Here is a 20,511-nt window from a genome sequence, read left to right on the forward strand (position 1 = left end):
ATACGTTCCCGCTCAATACGATTTCCCGGCTCCTACGTTCGCAATCGCGAAAAAAAAAAACCGTAACCCCATAGAGGATTGTGTTAATACGTTCCAGTTATTACGTTCCCGGAAAATACGATTATTCGGCAGAAACGTTCAGCAATGCGGCAAACAGTGGTCGTATGATACGTTCTGCAGCGAAAAATTATCATTCAGGTGTGCAAAAAGTCATGTGTTTGCGAAGCGCTAAGTGGCAGACAGCCGCCGCGCGGCTTCTCTGCAGCGCTCAATGCTTTCCATCGCAAATGCTTTCGCGTTCGAATTACCGAGCGTTCTCGCCCATTGCAATACACATAACTTTGACGGGGCCACAGCGTCAGTTCGAATTAACGAGATTCGACTGTAACTACGTTTTGCAAGAAATAAATGTTTTCTGCCTTTGCACCTCAATGTGGGCTTGTCAGCTTCAATTTTAACTGGATTCGGATCGAACGTTCTCCCGGATCGTACGTTTATTTTTTCGCGTATTTTTTGAAAACGTATGAACGAGGTTCTACTGTATATCCATGTGGCACTGCTTGAACAGCATTAAACTTTAAGGTATTAAGCTGTTATTGTCATTTTTTGTGATTGTGTAGAGAGAAAATTAGGCTGCTTGCTTACACATTGAAGGTTCTTTATATGTTAGAACAACAAATGCTTTTTGGTGTTCTAACCTTGGAATACAAATGCCATAGCTGGGAACGGAACGAAAACTTCGTGTCAGCAGTATAACATCACAACCATTGTTGTAGGTATGATACCACAGCTTTGCACATGTAGAAGGTTACAGTGGAATCTCGATGATACGATCATGGCTAATACGAATTTCCGGATGATACGAATTTCTCTGAGGTCCCGGCCGAGCCCCATTACTTTGCAACGTGCTAGAGAACAGTTGTTATGAATTGATTTTCGACCCACGTTGATTGATACGAATAAACGTTATCCCATCAACGGCCGCAAAAGAGAACAGCGCGCAGTCACGCGCATTTTTACTTTCTCTTTTGGTGCGGAGGCGCGGACGCGGCGCCGGACAGCGCGGAAGCCGCGACTGGGCACGAAGAGTTTGAAGTGGTGGCGCTTTTGTTGCTTTCGTGCTTTTCTTTTTGTCTCTTTGCTCGCTGCGGCAGCCGAGCTTCCCCACGTGCGGCCGCCGCAGCAAGCGAAGGTTCGTGCGGTCTATCGCTTCAACGGAAACTGAGCGGCGTAAGTACAGCGCATACAAAGGTCAGAGCCGTGTGGAGATCGCATTCAAGATACCGTGCGCGCGACAACACCGACAGCCGGCACAGGCGCAAAGTACAAGAATGCATTTGTTGGCAGAGTAGGAGCCGCCCCCACCCGCCCCTCCCCCCACTCCCTCCCTCCCGCGCTACGTTTCCACTTTGCTCCTTTCGCGTGGGGAGATTGTGTTGCCAGTTACCCTTGCGCTCGGTTTAAAGATACGCATTTGGCGCCGCAGCACAGCGTCGCCCCCCCTCCCTCCCATACCATACCATACCCCCACGACCTTTCGCGCAACGGAAGTCGCGTTTGCTCTCTGCTGTGCGTTCGCTGTCCTTGAAGGCGCACGTCCCCCGCGCGCTTTCACTCGCACATATGGCGCGTGGTGACGACTATCGCCCTTGGACTCGTGCTCCACGTCTCATGCTCCTCCTTCACATCGCCCTCGTTGATCTCCTTCCCATCGGTGGGCGCACCTCGTGCTCGCTACCGCCCTTGTCGGTGAGATTTTCCCGCGGAAGCCGCAATTTCGTCTCGCGCGGCTGCACTGTAAGCAGTATGCGTATACATGGAGTTCTATGGGAGGGTAAACGGGAGTCGGAAAAGGCCGCGTTCTAGCCAGTTCTGCACTATAAACGGTTACGTTATAAGTCGTTTATACTGTAAATGCTTTTTACGTACGTGTGCCTGAGTGAGTTCACCTCTCGACTCTTTAATTTAGGTAGTTTTAATTGTGTTTCGATGATACGAATTTCGGCTAATACGAATTTTTTTCGTGACGCCGAGATTCGCATCATTGAGATTCCACTGTGTGGGAACCCTCGGGTCCCATAACCGCCGCACGGGCAGCGAACGTCGCGTCACGCGCATGCGTGCCAGGGAGAGTTGGGAGAGGGGAAACTTTCCTTCCGCGGGCGGCGCACGGGAATCGCAAGTGCTATCAGCGCCACCGGGTGGGTCACGCGAGATCCCGCTGATATCGCCCGGGTCTCTTTGGTCTCCAGCAAGCGGCGACGGCGGAAGTCTCCGCCTCCGCTCCCGTATTTCCGCACGTGGTTAGTCAACCGCGTTCTTGCCGCGGCGTTTGCCGCGGCCCCCCCGTATTCCCCAGTTGGTAAGTCGGAAGCCCCTCTTTACCTAGTGTATTATTCTCTTCGAGGGAACCCTCAACGATGTCAACTATAGCTAGCTGGCCTGCTCGAAGTGTTAGTTGCAGTCGTAATAAATGCTTTCCGAGTGTACACGTGGTTGTCGTCTATTGTTTCCTCGAGCTTGTACCGGACCGCGGTTGATGCGCAGGCATGCGCCAACCGTGGGGCTCGGTGTGTCGAGGCAGAGGGCCGTTGGCATCCCCCCATATCCCGACAATTGTAATCATTTCAGTCTCCAGGAAATCAAGAAAAAGCTTCTTCCCAGGAAACATGCAGAATTATGCCACACATGCTTGCAAGTTGCGTGTGTGGGACACCATAGCAAAAAAGTTTTGTTAAGATAATGTTAGCAGCACAGCATACTTGAGGGCCATTGATGTAGAAGTTCGCATATTCCAGGTGTTAAATGAGAGAGAACAATTGTGGAAAAAGTGGGCAGTGCAGAAGAGTGGTGTAAATACAGAAAGAAAGAACAGTAAGCATTGTGTGCATTCAGAGATATTTTAATGAGCGCCAAAATTAAAACGACAGATTCAAGACAAACAAGCCAAGAGGCAAAAAGACACTATACGGCACTTTGTGGCAGTTAACAATGTCACAATACAAACATTATATAAATTTCTTTTATCACGTATACCTCTTCAATCTGTGTGTCCTGTCTTGTGAGCAGCACAACATATACTGTCCGAGCTGTGCATTGAAAACACATTAAATAAAACTAAATTACATTTAGCTGCATCACTATCTGTAACGAGGACGAATATAGCATCTGACATAGTCATGTCTACGGCTAAAAACTAAACCTATAAAAATAACAATAACTTGAATGTAATATTCTTGCTGCATTGATAAAATGAGTATTGCTGCTTGCCTAGCATGAACAAACAGTTTGAAAGCTAGTCTTGAGCTACCTAATAGAGCAACTATCACTTATTCAGCACAACTATACGTCTATAGAGACAAAGCTCGCGTATGAATCGCAAGAAGTGCCGATGAGTAGCTCCTATCAGTGCCAGTCACCCCAGATGGGCAACGAAGAACAACACGCGCAGGGTTGTCGCCATTATTCGAAGCACGAGTTCTACATGCTATTGTAATGCTAAGCACCGCGAGACACTAGATGGGCGAACCGTAATCGCCTTCTCCCGTGAAATTCTAGTCCACCCATTTTGCTCACAAGAGCTAATCCAGCGATCATTGTAGACATTGTTGCAGAGCTCACACACGTGTCCTGCACACTCCAGTCACTGGTCAGGTGTGGCACCAGATGCTTTCAGGAAACGGAATGGCACAGAGGGAAGCAAGAGAAGGAAGGAGCCCCAGGAGAGTAGGAAAAAGAAGGAGAGGATGTGGGTAGCAGGGTATTTACATGTGTTCGGGGTGGTTCTTGATGCACTGGATCATTTCGCTGGGCGGTATTTCGTGCTTGCATATTCGGTGGATGGCCACGAAGAGTGGAAACCTGCGACAGACGAAAGATGGAGGCTACTGGGCAAATTCTGTAGGCTTTAATGAACCAAGATCGCAGATGAGCTCAAATTTAGATATTACGAGCAAGCTGGTATACCACCAACACATTGCAGGCTGTGCTAGAAGCTTTCACACTATAAAGAAGAACTGACATATTTTTGAAGTTGTAGAACTTCTACTGGCTCACTTCTCGCATACTTAGCAGGCATGAAGGTTGGAAAACACAAGATACTATCTTAATTTCATACTAAGTTGTAACTTGAAACTCTAGAGCTGGTGCTATCGACATTATCATGACATCATGACAGAGGAAAACTAGCTGATGTTACGCAACAATGAAGCCAGGTATGAGGCCGTTGCTAAAAAATCTAAACATGAGTGCACAGCATATTTCTTCTGACTGTGCTCGCATGCGGCAGGTGTGGCAATCACAGGGAATGGAGCAAGCTGATGTATTATTTTTAAATGTTAATTTAATTATGGGGTTTTACATGCCAAAACTACGACCTGATTATGAGGCACGCCGTAGTGAGGGACTCCGGAATAATTTGGACCACCTGGGATTCTTTAATGTACACGTAAATCTAAAAACACGGGTGTTCTCGCAAAACGTTATAGCCACTAAGCAACAACGGCGGGTCCGATGTATCAATTTCATGAGGCATCCACCTGCTGGGTCCAGAAACTGAAACTGAGTCATAGAAACAAGTATTACAGTTAATTAATGAGGGCACTTTGATACTTGCCAGTATTTTTTCTAAGGTTTGGAGGGCTTGGACCATCATTTCATACGAAAAATGACAAGTCGGAAATGTCATGTCAGTATGCAAGGAGACCTTATATTGGAGATCTTGAAACAAGTATTGGCCACATTTTTTTTAATGTCCTGGAACACCACCTCATTGCTGTTACATGAGTGCTGCTTTCTTTTATCTTCATGCACACATGCAAGTCTGTCAACATTATTATAGTAGACCCTCGTTCATACGTTTTGGAAAAAAAACTCAACCTTGCACTTGGCCACGCAACGCTTGAAACAGCAAAGCTGGGCGATCGTAGCCCGGCATTTTCCGGAAGTTCATGCAAACTTTTCATCTTATTACTCATGATGATAATAATTTCTTTTCGCGTGTCTTGGACTTACGGCCGTCACTGAGCGTTGCATAGCGCAGCTTGCAACACCTACACCGCGTTGCAATGCTGACAACGCGTTCCAGCAGACCCGCGCCGTGAATGCGTCTCACTCTCTCTCGCTCTCATAGTGCGCAAAACCTCTTTCACCTCGCAGAGCAGAAAATAGCGCCTCTTCCTCTTCACAACCACAATCTCTCTCTCAGAGCACGAGCGTGCGAACGCACCAGCTGTGGACGAAGATGGCGACGCTCGAATGCAATCGTACTGGTTCGCATAAATGCATGTTCGCCAAGCGTGGCTGAATAGCCTAGTGGTTACGACGCTCGCCTTGGGACCAGGGGTACGCTGGTTCGAATCCCGCCACGGCAAGAAAGTTTATATTCTTTTATTTCTTGATAGTTTCTTGATACGAACCACAAATTACGGCTGGCTTAAACAGCTTCGCTGTTAAAAAACTGCGAGATCAAACTTACTAACCGCGAAAACATATCGATCTGAATTAAAAAAAAATTGCACTACTATTGTTGACATCTACATAATGCGAAGTGTCGCGCGGATCGTTGCGGCCCGAGACACCGACTCGTGTCGAGCTGGTGGTGCTCCGGCGGCCCGAGATGCATTTTGTTGTTTTCCTATTGCATGGTGTTTATTGCATGGGAAACGGAAACGAAATCAAGCCGAAGGGAAATGTGATGCCCACATCGTGCCACCTGCAGCAGGGGCGTGTTTTGATTATCGCCTACTAAAAGTGTGCAGTACGCTACCAATGGCACTACGCACCACGCACTGTAAAACAGATAGGTGAAGATGCTTATCGCAATAGGCTTGGCGGCGATAGCTGTGAATGCGGCGTGCGACGTCCCGGGCGGAGATTACTGGCACCGGAATAAGCAACTGTGCGCAACGGCGTTTTCACGCACACTGTCCTCGATCGCGCGCGCCTCGCGCCTTTTCTTGTTCAAATGGGATCTAGGCAACCAGAAAATGTATACGATCGCAGTCTGCAGCAAGGAACGGCGGTACGTTTCGGTTGTCACCTATTAAAAGCGTGCACTACTCTTCCGATGGCATCATGCGCTGTGAAACAGATAGGCAAAGATGCTTCTCGCAATAGGATTGGTGGTGACAGCTGTGAATGTGGCGTGCGACGGCCTGGAGACTTGCTGGTACCAAAATGAGTAACTGAGTGCACGCCGGCGTTTTCACGTGAGATAGGTGGGCGGGTACAGTAGAACCTCGCTGATACGTTCCCGCTTAATACGATTACCCGGCTCCTACGTTCGCAATCGTGAAAAAAAACCATAACCTCATAGCGGAATGTGTTAATACGTTCCGGTTAATACGTTCCTGGAAAATACGATTATTTGGCAGCAACGTTCAGCATTGCGGCAAGCTGCGGTCGTATGATACGTTCTGCAGTGAAAAATTATTCAGGTGTGCAAAAAGGCCGCTCTCATGTGCTTGTGAAGCGCCAAGTGGCAGACAGCCACCGCGCGGCTTCTCTGCAGTTCTTTGCAGGTGGTGGGGGACGACGCAGCGAAGGTGGTGGCGGACGAGGCGCCTGAAGACGGCGGCGAGAACGAAGGCTTGCACTCACCGGCTACCTTCGCCAAAGCCCTTGCTGGCTTGGAAGCCTTACAAAGCTTCTTTCGCACGAAAGACAACAAAAATGCCGACAAGGGTCTGCAATGTGTGCAAAAGGAGTTGTTCCTGTCCTAAGGTGTGATGCACCAGCAGAAAATACAGCCGAATCTCGATAATTCGAACTCGAAGGGGCCCAAAAATTTGTTCGAAGGGGCCCGAAAATTTGTTCGAATTAAAAGGACTTATTTTTGACGTATTTGTGCACCATAGCGCTACGTACGAACGGTGCGAGTCGTGAAATATCGCGGCGCGCAAGCACATAGCGAGCAAGGGCCACGAAACTGTCCACGCCGGCCGACGCTCGCATCCCGATAGCGCCTCTTCCTCTTCACAACCACCATTTCCCTTTCTCGCACATCCCCCCCCCCCCCCCCCAGTAACGGAAGTGAACGAAACTTCAGGGAGCGGGCGACGCGCGCACGCGCGGAGACTGTCGAAGGTGAGGGAGGAGGGCGGCAGGGAAGCGCATTTGGCTTCGGCAACCCCGTTGCTTCGGTGGCTCCCCTTGCCCTCCCTCTCAACTCTCTCGTAGCTCCCTCACCTTTGACTGTCTCCGTGCGCATCTGCCGGCCCGGTGCCAGCTTATCCCGCTCCCCGAAGTTTCGTTTTCTGCCGTTGAAGCGAGCGCTGGCCGGCGTGGGTAGTTTTCTGGTTTCGTTGGCTGGACTGGGCCTTCACGTTGCTTCCCTCTGCGCCGCAGCCGCAGCGTTGGCTGAGACGTCGGCACGTATATGAGTGTTCCGGCGCGACGCAAAAACGGCTACCTTACCATTTGCGAGAGAGAAAATTTTCGCCGCAGTATTTTTTTCTTTTTTTATTTCTCCGCGCGGCGTTGAGGGGTCTCTCTTAAGCCTTTGCTTTATGGCGGTGTCGGAGCAATGACAGTCGGAGGCGCCGCCATGTGATTTGGCGTGCTGCTGAGAGCATTGTCGGTGCGCGGTTATGTTCAAATTAACCGTCGCAAATGCTTTCGCGTACGAATTACCGAGCGTTCTCGCCCATTGGAATACACACAACTTTGACGGGATCACAGCGTCAGTTCGAATTAACGAGATTCGACTTAACTATGTTTTGCAAGAAATAAATGCTTTCTGCCCTTGCACCTCAATATGGTTTTGTCAGCTTCAATTTTTACAGGATTCGGATTGTACATTTTCCCGGATCGTATGTTCATTTTTCGCATATTTTTTGAAAACGTATGAACGAGGTTCTACTGTATTGCGGTGAAGCCTACATGGCGGGCCGCTATATACAGTAAAACCTCGATAATTCGAAGGTCGCTGGACCGCGAAAATTCTTCGAATTAAGCGGATTTTCCGCTTAATTCAAGCAAGAACTTGCCGCAAAAAGAAATCACCTTTATTTTCCATGTCCGAGAAAAATTACTCAATGTAATCCCCGATGCGGGATTACTTGACGCGCTGGTTCGCCGCCCCTAGTGCCATGCTCTCTAGCTGGCTCAAAAAACATAGCATACAAATATCACCCGCATTGTACTCAACAAAGTTGCGGACGATGTTCACGGAATCGATAACTGCCGCGAAAGCGGGCGTGGTGGTGCTTGACTCCAAAAATTTGGACTTGCTGGATATTCCGGACTTCAAAAATGCACCATCAGGGTTCCCATTGAGTTCATGCATTTTCGCACCCAATTTTTCGGACGAATTGAGACCCCAAAGTTCGATTTTGCGGACTAAATCGCTCATTCCTAGCCGCGCTACCCAATCTTAGAGGCGGCCATGTTGGATTTTGCACTGGCTTGAATTCCAGTGGCTCGCTGTATAGCCTCCAAGATTAGAACATGCGCTATCAATAGAGAGCTCGCGCAATCCTCTAGTCTTGGAGGCCATGCCATCGTTGTAACCATTTATTGTGGGATTTTTTTTTTTTATTGCGACAGCAATTATAGGACACTGCAAGCGGATTTTCGCCGTCGGCGTCGCCGCCCTGAGGATCCATACAAAGTCCAAGGGCGATAAAATCATCGCCGCGCACCCGCCGTATGTGCGAGTGACAGCGCGTGGGGGACGCGCGCTTTCATGGAGAGCGAACGCACGGCGGAGGCGACTTCCTCCCTCGTGCGAAAGGCCGGAGGGGGGGCGACTTCTACTCTTCTAACAACTGCGTACTTAGCGCCGGAGCGGTTTCTCGCGCGCAGCGTATCTTGAAAGCGATCTCCAGACGGCTCTGACTAGAGTGTACTAGAATATGGTCATTGTCTAGTACACTCTAGCTCTGACCTTTCGTATGGGCTGTGCTCTCGCCGCTCAGTTTCCGTTGAAGCGATAGACCGCACGAACCTTCGCTCGCTGCGGGCTGCGGCGGCCGCGCTCGCTCGTGCGCGCTGACACCACGCGTGTTATTTCAGTGAGTTTTTTTTTTTCTCTCAAGTTTCGGTTGCTATTTTGAACGTGGCGTGTACACCGAGCAGGTGTCTCGAAGACCCATGTCTCAGTGATCGGCGCTACCTCCTGTACCGTCGCGAGAGCTAAGCGGTGCGAAGCTCCTTTCTTGGATCTCCATGGCGAACTCCGTTGGCGGAGATTGCCAACGCGGTGGCGTTCGTGTCGACTGTACACGGAGACGACGTCATTGCTGCGCAAATCCAAGCAAGTCGATATTCTCCAAGCGTAGTATGAGGCAGGGCATCATTAAAGATTTTTTTAAAGCCGCACTAATGACTTTTTTTTTTCGGCCGAATGAGTTTTCCGGACTATTTTTCAGTCCCCACGAGCTCGGAAAATCGGTTGGCGACTGTACGGAGCGCCCTAACCTAACCGCCGCACGTTGCTACTAGCCGGAAACTTCGAATTATCCGAATAGAGCCGCGCGGGCCATTCAAATTATCCGGTGGAATTTGCATTGAGAATGACGGGACCGCTCAAATTCTTCGAATTAACCGAAATTTCGAATTAACCGAGTTCGAATTATCGAGGTTTTACTGTACTGTTCTCGATCGCGCGCACCTAGCGCATTTCCTTATTTACATGGGATCTAGCAGACGGAAAACGTATCATACAATTGCAGTTTGACGACGTACTGAACGTTGATGCCGAAAAATAGTGTTTTCCAGGAACGTATGAACCGGTAAACAATGAGCGTAACTCTATTGGGTCATCTTTTGTGCTCTCGTTTGCGAACGTTGCCGCCGGGAAAACGTATGTAACGGGAACGTATCAACGAGGTTCTTCTGTATTCATAAACATACAGTGGACATGACGATGAATAGCAGCACGCATTTTTTTTTAGTTTGGCACGCACCTTTTGTGAAATAAATATGCAATTTATAAACGATAATTTACGTTTAGACACAGCACACTAGAAGTAAGAAACTTGGCATAGCAGAGACTGAAAAGCAACACATTATTTTTAGACCACAGTGACTTTTTCAGAACTCTTTCTATTGCTGATTTCACCTGCTGCAGGCATCCTAATCTTTAAAAAAAATTCGGCAGAGTTGGCAGGTATGTCTCATGCATAATGTGCTTTTGTTTTAAGCCTGCAAGTGACGTCACCACCTTGTTTCTGCTCTCCTTCACTACAACCGCATAGTTAAACTACTAAGATGCTCTTGAATAAGACAACTGTTGAACCTTAACTGCACACATGGTAGCTAAAAGGAAAAATGGGATGCAAAACTGCCACTTTTCTCTATGTAATCCTTACCTATCCAGCATGTCTTTACTTTTAAGCAGGACATAAACTTCCTCTGCTGTTTCTGGCCCCTGAAGCTTCTGACCGTTAAGAAGCTCAGCTTCCAGCTCCTCGATGGTCTGGAAAACAAGAATGTAACAGGCATGTTTACCGTAGTATTCAAATAAGTCTAACAATAGAGCAGACTCTTTAAGACCAAGGAACTAAATGTAATACTGCATTGTAGTGATGTTAAAACACTTCTTGTTGCCCAGGATCGGTGACAGAAGAATGCAGCTTAACATCTGCCATGCCCGTACTGTGCACACAGCACAGAACACTGCATCTGTTGATACTTTAGCAAAAACTTGAGTACAAAGTAAAGCAAAGATGACAATGAAAACAAGGAAGATCCCCGAAGCTTCTGCAGTCCCTGTCACCTGCCTCAAGTGATACCGCTCCCCCTTCACAAGCACCAGGACAATGCCATTGCTGCCAGGGGTCATATCACAGTGCTCTACCGAAGACGAAGCCAAAGACAGCACTGAAGACAAGAATGCAGATTGTTTCATGAGGATTGCCTACCATGTCGTTTACTTTTTGGTTTATTGGCCAGTTGCCTGCTCCTAAGATCACATACTACGCGACTCCTGCGGTTAAAAGGGCGTTCCAGGTCTGCCACCTTGGCCGTGAGCGGCGCTGGCTCGCACTGTCAGGGCTAATCTTGAACACAAATGCCCAAGAAAGTGACCGGACAGATGGCACTGTGGTAACTTAACTGGTAAGGCACCGCACATGTAATGCAGGAGATGTGGGTTCAGTCCCCACTTGTGGCACAGTGTTTGCCGTCTCTTGCTTATCTACGTCTTTTTCCCGCTAGTTTTCTCTTAAGATTGAACCACACCAACTTGCCCAGCTCTCAGTTATGTTTATACGAACCATCTATGCGCCAAAACCAAAACCATGTTGCTTGGCTTGCCAACCAAGCCAAGCACCATGAAAAGGCAACGCGGCCGCTCGGGCTGGCGCGGGGTGGCAGTTCGCAATGCATGATGCAGGAATGGTCCCACAGTTGCGACGCAACAGTGGGGTTAAAAATGCATTGGGTCCCTTGGGGCTATGCCGGGAATGGCCGAAAACGACGTAACAGCCGGGAAAACGCAGCACCCGGGAACGTAACAACGGGGTTCTACTGTATACCGCATCAAATGCCCATAAACTCGGAGGCATTTGGCCCTCAGCCAGTCATCACTTATCGCAATTCCTGTCAAGTTTACAGTTTACACGTTTAGTGGCTAAGCGTGCTTTACAGGTGAAATTTCGCCAGCACCACAAAATTATCACAAAATTCAGCAAAATATCGCCCCAATATGCTTAGATAAGATAGAAACACATGCTAAGAACTGTGTTTGCTCTCGCACAACCAGCAATATATTCGATTTGATTCGAAAATTTATATCCAACCTAATATTCGAACATTTTCAAATTTCTAGAATCGAATTCAAATATTAAAAATATAATATTCGATAATATTCACACTTCTCGAATATTCGCACACCCCATTTTGCGGGCGTTGGTTTCGCGGAGCTCCAAAAATGGCTTCGCGGACCCTCATTGAAGAACCACTGCTCTACAGGTAAAAAAAAAAATAATAATAAACACCTCAGTGTGGCAGTGAAGAGGAGACTAATTCAACTTATGATGATATCTAGTGGATACAGGTCTAGCGGGTATGATGTAGTTGCCGAGTAGAGGATATCGTGGAAAGTTAATCAGAGCATGAAAAAACTTTACAAATTTGACATGGCAATTGGAAGAGAATGGCAAGCTGAAGATTGCGAAAATGGGAACCAGGTGAAAAATACCTGTTGTGAGCGACGATAAATGAAGTGTACAGATCAAATTTTTTGAGCGGGTTCCATATGACCGAGTCGTACTTGAATACTGAACGAACTAGGCTTTATAAGTGAGGAGCCTTGTGTTAAGAGGGGCCGAACATAGGAGACGCTTGCACATTTGTTCAATGTGACGAGACCAATAGAAATTGTTTGAGAATAGAAGACCAAGATATTTATTTTGTAACACATTTTCTAGTGGAGAACCATTAAATGAGTAAGTGAAAGAAGATGGAAATGAGTGCTTAGTTAGTAAATGGCTTGCAAACTGTTTTATGGAAGTTAATTGTTAAGAACATCATGATCATTAGGAAGTTTGATAGTATGGTATGGAACACAATCACTGAAAAACAAGCTGACTTTAGTAGGAATGTTACATGGTAAATCATTTACATATATTAAAAAGAGAAGTGGACCTGATTGAGCCTTTAGGTACGTCTGATGTTACATAGAAGTGGAGGACAGGTAAGAGTTGAATATGTATTGAGATCGGTCGGAAAGAAAAGAAGCAATCCGGTTAACTAATGCATGGTTGTCGAGGATGAAGCTTTTTGAACAGTTTAGGGTGTAAGTGTTGAATGCTTATGATAAGCATAAATATTGCGCCGATTATCACCTGTGTCTAAAGCCTGGATGATATGAGTCAATTCACTAAGTTGGGTAATGATGCTGAAGCCATGTCGAAAGCCGTGTTGGGCATCACATAAAACACTGTCTCCAGAAACTGTATATCATGTGTTTTAGTCATATGCATGAGTGGGATGTAGAAGAGATGGGTCTATAATTCAATAAAGATTGTTTGTTCCCGGATGCGTACAGAGGAAGAGCTTTAGCAGACTTCCAAGATGAACGGACCACAGACATTGAAAGAGATTTCTGGAAAATAATAGTTGACTAGTCTATAATGAGTTTCTAGTGAGGAATGTGTTGTCTATATTGTCAGGACAACCTTTCTTTTCAGAATCTAGATTTAAAATCAAATTTAACACACCCTGGTTAGATAAACCAATACAGTGGAGTCTTGTTGATATGATCTTCACGGGAGCCGGTGTATCATCCGAAAATCGTATCATACAACGTATTATCCAGCCAAATCATATCATCCAGAAAAACGTATTACGCAGAATCGTATCAACGAGGTTCCACTGTCACTAATAGAACATTGTGACTGTTTGGTAAAAGGAGGCTTGTAACTGTCATTTATTACAAATGACTCAGTAGTAGATTCTTAAGGCATAACAGCACTCTAGAATTTGAGGATTATTTTTTAGCATACTTGTAAATAAAAATCATGCACTGCATTACTTTTACTTCGAAGTTCCTCGTTAAGAGCAAGAAACTAAGCAGTACGAACAGCATCACATCACATGTTGCACATGCTACAAGCGGCCAAGTCGATGTAGAGGAAGGTACTCTTTTCCATAGGTTTCACCACATGACACAAAACCATGCAAAAATGCTCCTTCACACATTCTTGACACTAACAAAATACAACATCCAAGTGAGGTTAGGTAAACAGTAATTGAGCGCGAACTGTCCACCCACCTTGTTGGAAGTGACGAACGCCTCGGCAACCCTACGGTTGCGGCCACCATAGCAGGTCGTGACAAGGTCAGCAATGCCACAGCTCTCAAAGAATGTGCTCAGCTTGGCACCCGGGTAAAAGTAGTCAGCGAAGGCAATCATCTCCTTCAGCCCTAGCCGAATCACTGCTGCCTTGGTGTTGTCACCATAGCCGAGGCCATCCACAAAGCCGGCCCCACAGGCAACAATGTTCTGTACAACAAGAACAATATGCAGATGGTGTTAATGAAAAACAAATAAGTTTAGACTGAGAGTCTTCTTTCAAAACTACTGTAATATCCCGGGAGATGCCCCACCCCTGAAAGAAAACACACCTATTTTTCTCAAAACACCGCGAGTGTCACAGCTGTCCCCGATTCGTCGTCGGCGCGAAGTCGATCGACGGGGTAGACAAGCTGGTTGGTCGTTCCGTACGCAAGCGAGCACAGTGAAAAGAGTCAGAGTCGGGAGTAAACAAAACAAGATATTTATCGGCTGATAAATACACACAAGTTATTAAAATACAATAATAAAAAGAAAAGACACAAGACAGACTAGCACACCTGAGCTTAATATATCACAATGATGAAGACAATAAATACGAACAATTAACAGTAGATATCAAAATGAAACAGTGCGAGGATCAAATAAACAAGAATACACTTAACAGTATTTCACTAAAGCAATGTTCAAAAGAATTGAAAGTTCAAAAGAAAACAAATGGTGTCATACGCATGGCCGGGCAGCAGCAGCAAGTCCATAAACCGTGGAAGTCGGTGCACAAAGCTTTCCCGAAGAATGCTGGCGGTCCGATCTTGTCGAGGTGGATGCGAATTGCTGAGCTGGGTTTCCCGGGAGTCTAGATTGGACGTCTTCCCTCAAGCAGGTTGAGCTAACTTGAGGCGAACTACCGTGAACTTCGTTGCAGACGCTGGTTTGACGTCTCGTACGTCAACAAGTTCCTCGGAGTTCCGACGTGGCCAGGCGGCCCAGGCGATACTGGACGGCACTAGCCCCCCCCCAACGGCTTCTCAGCAGCGCATAGGTTCAGCTTCTAGACTAATCAGCAGGGCCCAAAACATGCGCTTAAATAGCCTCTCCTTTCCCTAGTTCCCTAGGTAGGGAAACTGCCGCTATGTAGCGTTCTCCGAATTCAGCGCTCTTAGCTCTCAACAATCTTGGCCGCACTCCCACTATGGACGAAGCACCGCAGATCAGCCTCTCTCCCACTGTCAAGGGCCAAGGTTGATCCCGGCACTACCACGTGGCCGTACGCGCACACTTCGGGGTCCGTAATCGGCGTGACGCGTCTGGAATCGAGATGGCAGCCCGAGCGGCCACGACGCTTTTGACGCCCGTAATTCGGCGTGTCGATGTCGAATGCATTGTACGCTGCACAGTCAGGAGCCCATGTGTTTGCCGCTCGTAATTCGGCGTGTCGATGTCGAATGCATTGTACGCTGCACAGTCAGGAGCCCACGTGTTTGACGCTCGTAATTCGGCGTGTCGATGTCGAATGCATTATACGCTGCACAGTCAGGAGCCCACGTGTTTGACGCTCGTACTTCGGCGTGTCGTTAATCAGCGTCCAAACCATTCGAAAATATGCCGCTCCGTGACACAGCCCCCCACTTTCAGAATATTATCACATAATATTCACTTACACGAGTGGCATTTTCGAAAACAAAAACAAGAAAAAGAAGACCATTCTATGTATACATAACATTATACATCTAATAACATCGTGTACTAAACGAAAAAAACAAATAACCAGAGCACTACACGTCCAGGCACACAACACAAAAATTCTCCAACTCGACTGCAGAATGACCATAAATAAATGGTACTGAAAATATCCTATGCAGCACAACCGCCATGAATAGTCTGCTCACACTCCACATCAGTTTCAATACACGCACTAGTGCAATGGCAACCAAAAAAAACGTGCGCCAAACACGCGCTCAGAACTACCAGAACAGTTGCGCATCTAGCAAAGTACTTCCATGCACCAATTGAACCGCAAAACCATGTCGTCTTCCAAACACACATGCGAGACACACGCCAACGCTTTGTTTCCCTTTGTGTTCGCGGAAGACACGCTTTAAGAAACGGCGCAAACACTCTTCCAAACGACAAGGCCGCCCCACGGCTCCTTCAAAATAAAGCGACCCACTCTCAAAGGAAAAAAGAAATCCTGAACCCTTCGGTAAAGTGAACCGATACAGCGTATTTCACCCACAAGCAAGCCTAACTGCTACAGAAAGAATGACATATTAAAAAAAAAAGCAAAGTTTCAAAAATTTTTCTACGCGCGTAAGCCAGCTCTCTCAGAATATCGGAGGGCTTCCAAAATAATTACACAAAGCTCCGAACTTGCTCACCCAACGATCTCTAAAAGATTAACTTAACAGGGAAAACATAAAGAAACAGACAAACTGTTTCTACAAAGCCTGCGTGAAATCCTTAAGCCGTACACGAGGCGGGCGCGGTTTGACGGCTGGTCTGGTCAGCGAGGGAACACAAAAGGTACAGCGGCCATTCTCCTCGCTACCCACCCTCGACACTTGACAAACAGGCAGCATGCCTTTCACGCATCGCACTGCAACTTTACTGACGCGTATGCCTAATTCGCGGCGCCGTATCGGCTCTCTTTTTGTGCCATGCCGTGCACACTTTTCAAGGAACCGAACGAGGGGGAACATACTGGCACCCTTGCTTTTGTCCGCCCCCGCGACGAACGGCTCTCTCCTTTCCTCCTCACCCGGTGGCTCGGGCGCGCTCGTACTGGAGACATTGCAATCTGCAAACGTGCCTTTCGAAAACCTTCACTGCGCTCCCCGCACGGTTTAGCGCCTTTTGTCTTATGCGGCTGCGTAGCCTTCTCTGCCGCATTACGGACTCTGCGACACCGCTTCTTTCTCTTCTTTTTCCTAGCACGCTTTCCTGTGCTAAATTTCGAGCCTTCAGCTCGCACCTCATGAAGACCGACGCGCATATCGTCGGCCACGACTTCCTCCCCAACCGCTCGGTCTTGATGATTAGCGGGTAAATCACCCCTCTCAAGTCCACCTTTACTGTCGGAGAGCTCCAAAAACCTCGGTGTAATACAGCTATTTTCTTTAGCGCACCAAAGCTCGCCTACTTGTGCGCTGTCCCCAACTGCACTATCCTGCCCGCATTGTGCTTCAGCGCACTTTTCTGATGGATTGGGCTCTTCACTGGTGCTCTTGCCGAACAAGTTCGTGTCACTTCGGACTACTGCTGCTAGAGCAGCATTCGCGACATACTCCAAATCGTCCGCAGCTGACCTAGCTGCTTCTCTAGCATTCAAGTGGCTCATTATCTCGTCGCGCTCAATCAGGTCCCCATCAACGGGTCCCTCAACAACTACGCCACGGTCTGCGGATCTGGCATCACCTTTGTTAGGCTCGCAAAGATTAGCCTCTCTTCCTACTATCGGCAGAACCGTGCGTGCGATTTCTTCGCACTTTCCGTGCGCGACTTCTACGGGCGCCTTGCATTTCAGCTGCTCCTCCTCTACTTCAAGGTGCTCGTTGCTAGCCCTGCTCCTGTTGCCACTTTGAATACGTTGAATCCTTAATTGTAACAACAGTATTTCGCGCTCTCCGGCTTCCTTCGCCGCCGCTCGCTCTTTCTCCCTTTCCTCTCGGGCCTGCCTCTGCTGTTGCGTAATCCATGTCCTCAACTCGGCGCCCTTTAGGCCTAACTGTTTGCCTTCTTCTATCCACTTTTCGAACTCCATTTCCTCCAAAATGTCACTACTGCTACACCACCAAAAACCGTGCCCTCACAATTCTCATGCACGTGCGTTCGACACTGCACACGAATGTGTCAGTAGCACTAACCGATCAATCTCCACGATTATCGTTCTCCGTTCACCATGCTCCTTTTTGTATGGAACGTCCTGTTCGCGGACGCCAGTTTATGTCACAGCTGTCCCCGATTCGTCGTCGGCGCGAAGTCGATCGACGGGGTAGACAAGCTGGTTGGTCGTTCCGTACGCAAGCGAGCACAGTGAAAAGAGTCAGAGTCGGGAGTAAACAAAACAAGATATTTATCGGCTGATAAATACACACAAGTTATTAAAATACAATAATAAAAAGAAAAGACACAAGACAGACTAACACACCTGAGCTTAATATATCACAATGATGAAGACAATAAATACGAACAATTAACAGTAGATATCAAAATGAAACAGTGCGAGGATCAAATAAACAAGAATACACTTAACAGTATTTCACTAAAGCAATGTTCAAAAGAATTGAAAGTTCAAAAGAAAACAAATGGTGTCATACGCATGGCCGGGCAGCAGCAGCAAGTCCATAAACCGTGGAAGTCGGTGCACAAAGCTTTCCCGAAGAATGCTGGCGGTCCGATCTTGTCGAGGTGGATGCGAATTGCTGAGCTGGGTTTCCCGGGAGTCTAGATTGGACGTCTTCCCTCAAGCAGGTTGAGCTAACTTGAGGCGAACTACCGTGAACTTCGTTGCAGACGCTGGTTTGACGTCTCGTACGTCAACAAGTTCCTCGGAGTTCCGACGTGGCCAGGCGGCCCAGGCGATACTGGACGGCACTAGCCCCCCCCCAACGGCTTCTCAGCAGCGCATAGGTTCAGCTTCTAGACTAATCAGCAGGGCCCAAAACATGCGCTTAAATAGCCTCTCCTTTCCCTAGTTCACTAGGTAGGGAAACTGCCGCTATGTAGCGTTCTCCGAATTCAGCGCTCTTAGCTCTCAACAATCTTGGCCGCACTCCCACTATGGACGAAGCACCGCAGATCAGCCTCTCTCCCACTGTCAAGGGCCAAGGTTGATCCCGGCACTACCACGTGGCCGTACGCGCACACTTCGGGGTCCGTAATCGGCGTGACGCGTCTGGAATCGAGATGGCAGCCCGAGCGGCCACGACGCTTTTGACGCCCGTAATTCGGCGTGTCGATGTCGAATGCATTGTACGCTGCACAGTCAGGAGCCCACGTGTTTGCCACTCGTAATTCGGCGTGTCGATGTCGAATGCATTGTACGCTGCACAGTCAGGAGCCCACGTGTTTGACGCTCGTAATTCGGCGTGTCGATGTCGAATGCATTGTACGCTGCACAGTCAGGAGCCCACGTGTTTGACGCTCGTAATTCGGCGTGTCGATGTCGAATGCATTATACGCTGCACAGTCAGGAGCCCACGTGTTTGACGCTCGTACTTCGGCGTGTCGTTAATCAGCGTCCAAACCATTCGAAAATATGCCGCTCCGTGACAGCGAGATAGCCCACCTCTTGTAATCCCACTTTCCTGGGAGGGTGGCGTCACTGCTGCAGCCACCAATGTTGACCACAAGAAAAACGGGATCCGTTAGCTACTACCGGAGATAAGAAACGATGCTGACTGGAATGGACAGTCGTCTTTGATTCATCCCCCTTTGCTGCCAACGTGACCTTGGCAAGATGTCACGAACTTCGTGTCCCAGGCTTGGGCATCCCTGTTAGTTAATGAAGGGATGCCTGCGACGTCAAGGCGAACTGGTGCGGGGAACTTCAAAGGCAACGTTGTCACCCACCGTTTTCTGCATCTTTTACTAATTAAATTCTGGGGTTTTACATGCCAAAACCACCATATGAATATGAGGCACGCTGTAGCGGAGAACCCCCGATTAATTTTGACCAGCTGGGATTTGTTAACGTGCACCTAAATCTATAAGTACACGAGCGTTCTTGCGTTTCGCCCCCATAAGACGCAGCCGCCATGGTTAAGAATTGAACCTATGACCTGGTGCTTAGCAGCACCATGCCATAGACACTTAGCCACTGCTGCGGGTATAACGAGAGAACTGTCAGGAGTGGGATACGAACCCACACCCAACAGACTGGACTGCGACCTTTGCACTTCTTTTGGCTTACCAACCTTCTCCTCATGGTAAGTCACATTTTGGTATTGTTCAAGGGCATTTTTATTAATGCAGCTCAAATAATTTTTCCCTTTAGTGTTACTTTGAGCTGAGATTCATTGTGCAAAGAGTCAAGTGTATTTTGATGCTGCTAAATATGGTATAACCTCACTACATATGTTTTCCCAGTTATCTCGCTCAAGCCTGACTCCCATGACCCTAGCAGCATATTCAGCATTGTTTGCGTAATACGATTTCTTAGTTTATTCCTGTAGTCCAACGAAAAGATTACTGGAAAGGTTTTGCTGTAACATAGAAGATAAGCCACAGGCACAAACAGGTGTTCCTGAAATGGCACAAGGACTCCAAAATAACACAACATGAAATGGCCCGCTGCGAAGTCGTATCACACGAAAGCGTAATTTCTGGCCTTAATCTGCGTATAGGTGTTACGAACCAGTGGGTGTCTGCAGCTTTCAATGGTTTTCCTTCATTATGTTAAACCAGAGAACGTTCAGGTGTCTACACATTTCTGCTTTCTTTCATGTCGATATTTCACTATTTTGAGTGAAAGTGATGAATCCGACTTTGAAGACTCTAAAACATGTGCAGAAATGTTTCTGCGCATGTTTTAGAATCTTTTTACCGTGTCCATAAACCTACATGGTAAAGAAGATCCTCCATTCATACAACTTCCCCCTTAAAAATTTTATTGGGAAGATAAAAGAAATTCGATAAGGAAGATAATTTCCAAATCAGAATGATAGGAGTGAACGTATATAGAGCAACTTCTAAAAAAAATTCTGTGCTTTCTTTCTTTCTTTAGCTTCTTTCTGGGGTTTTAGGTGCCAAAACCAGTTCTGATTATGAGG

The 20,511-nt window shown here is 47.5% G+C and overlaps 1 protein-coding gene across 1 annotated transcript in view; it reads right to left on the reverse strand.

Moving 5' to 3' along the window:
* The window catches only part of LOC119455586 (glycerol-3-phosphate dehydrogenase [NAD(+)], cytoplasmic-like), a 38,077-nt gene that overhangs the window by 6,199 nt on the left and 11,367 nt on the right, over positions 1 to 20,511 (reverse strand). The window contains exons 6-8 of the mRNA XM_037716991.2: positions 13,721 to 13,951; positions 10,314 to 10,420; positions 3,769 to 3,861 (exon numbers count right to left, since the gene is read on the reverse strand). Of these exons, the coding sequence (XP_037572919.1) occupies positions 3,769 to 3,861; positions 10,314 to 10,420; positions 13,721 to 13,951 (431 nt within the window). The remainder of the gene's footprint in view (positions 1 to 3,768; positions 3,862 to 10,313; positions 10,421 to 13,720; positions 13,952 to 20,511) is intronic.

This window comes from Dermacentor silvarum, chromosome 6, assembly GCF_013339745.2.
Source record: "Dermacentor silvarum isolate Dsil-2018 chromosome 6, BIME_Dsil_1.4, whole genome shotgun sequence".
NCBI lineage: Eukaryota > Metazoa > Arthropoda > Arachnida > Ixodida > Ixodidae > Dermacentor > Dermacentor silvarum.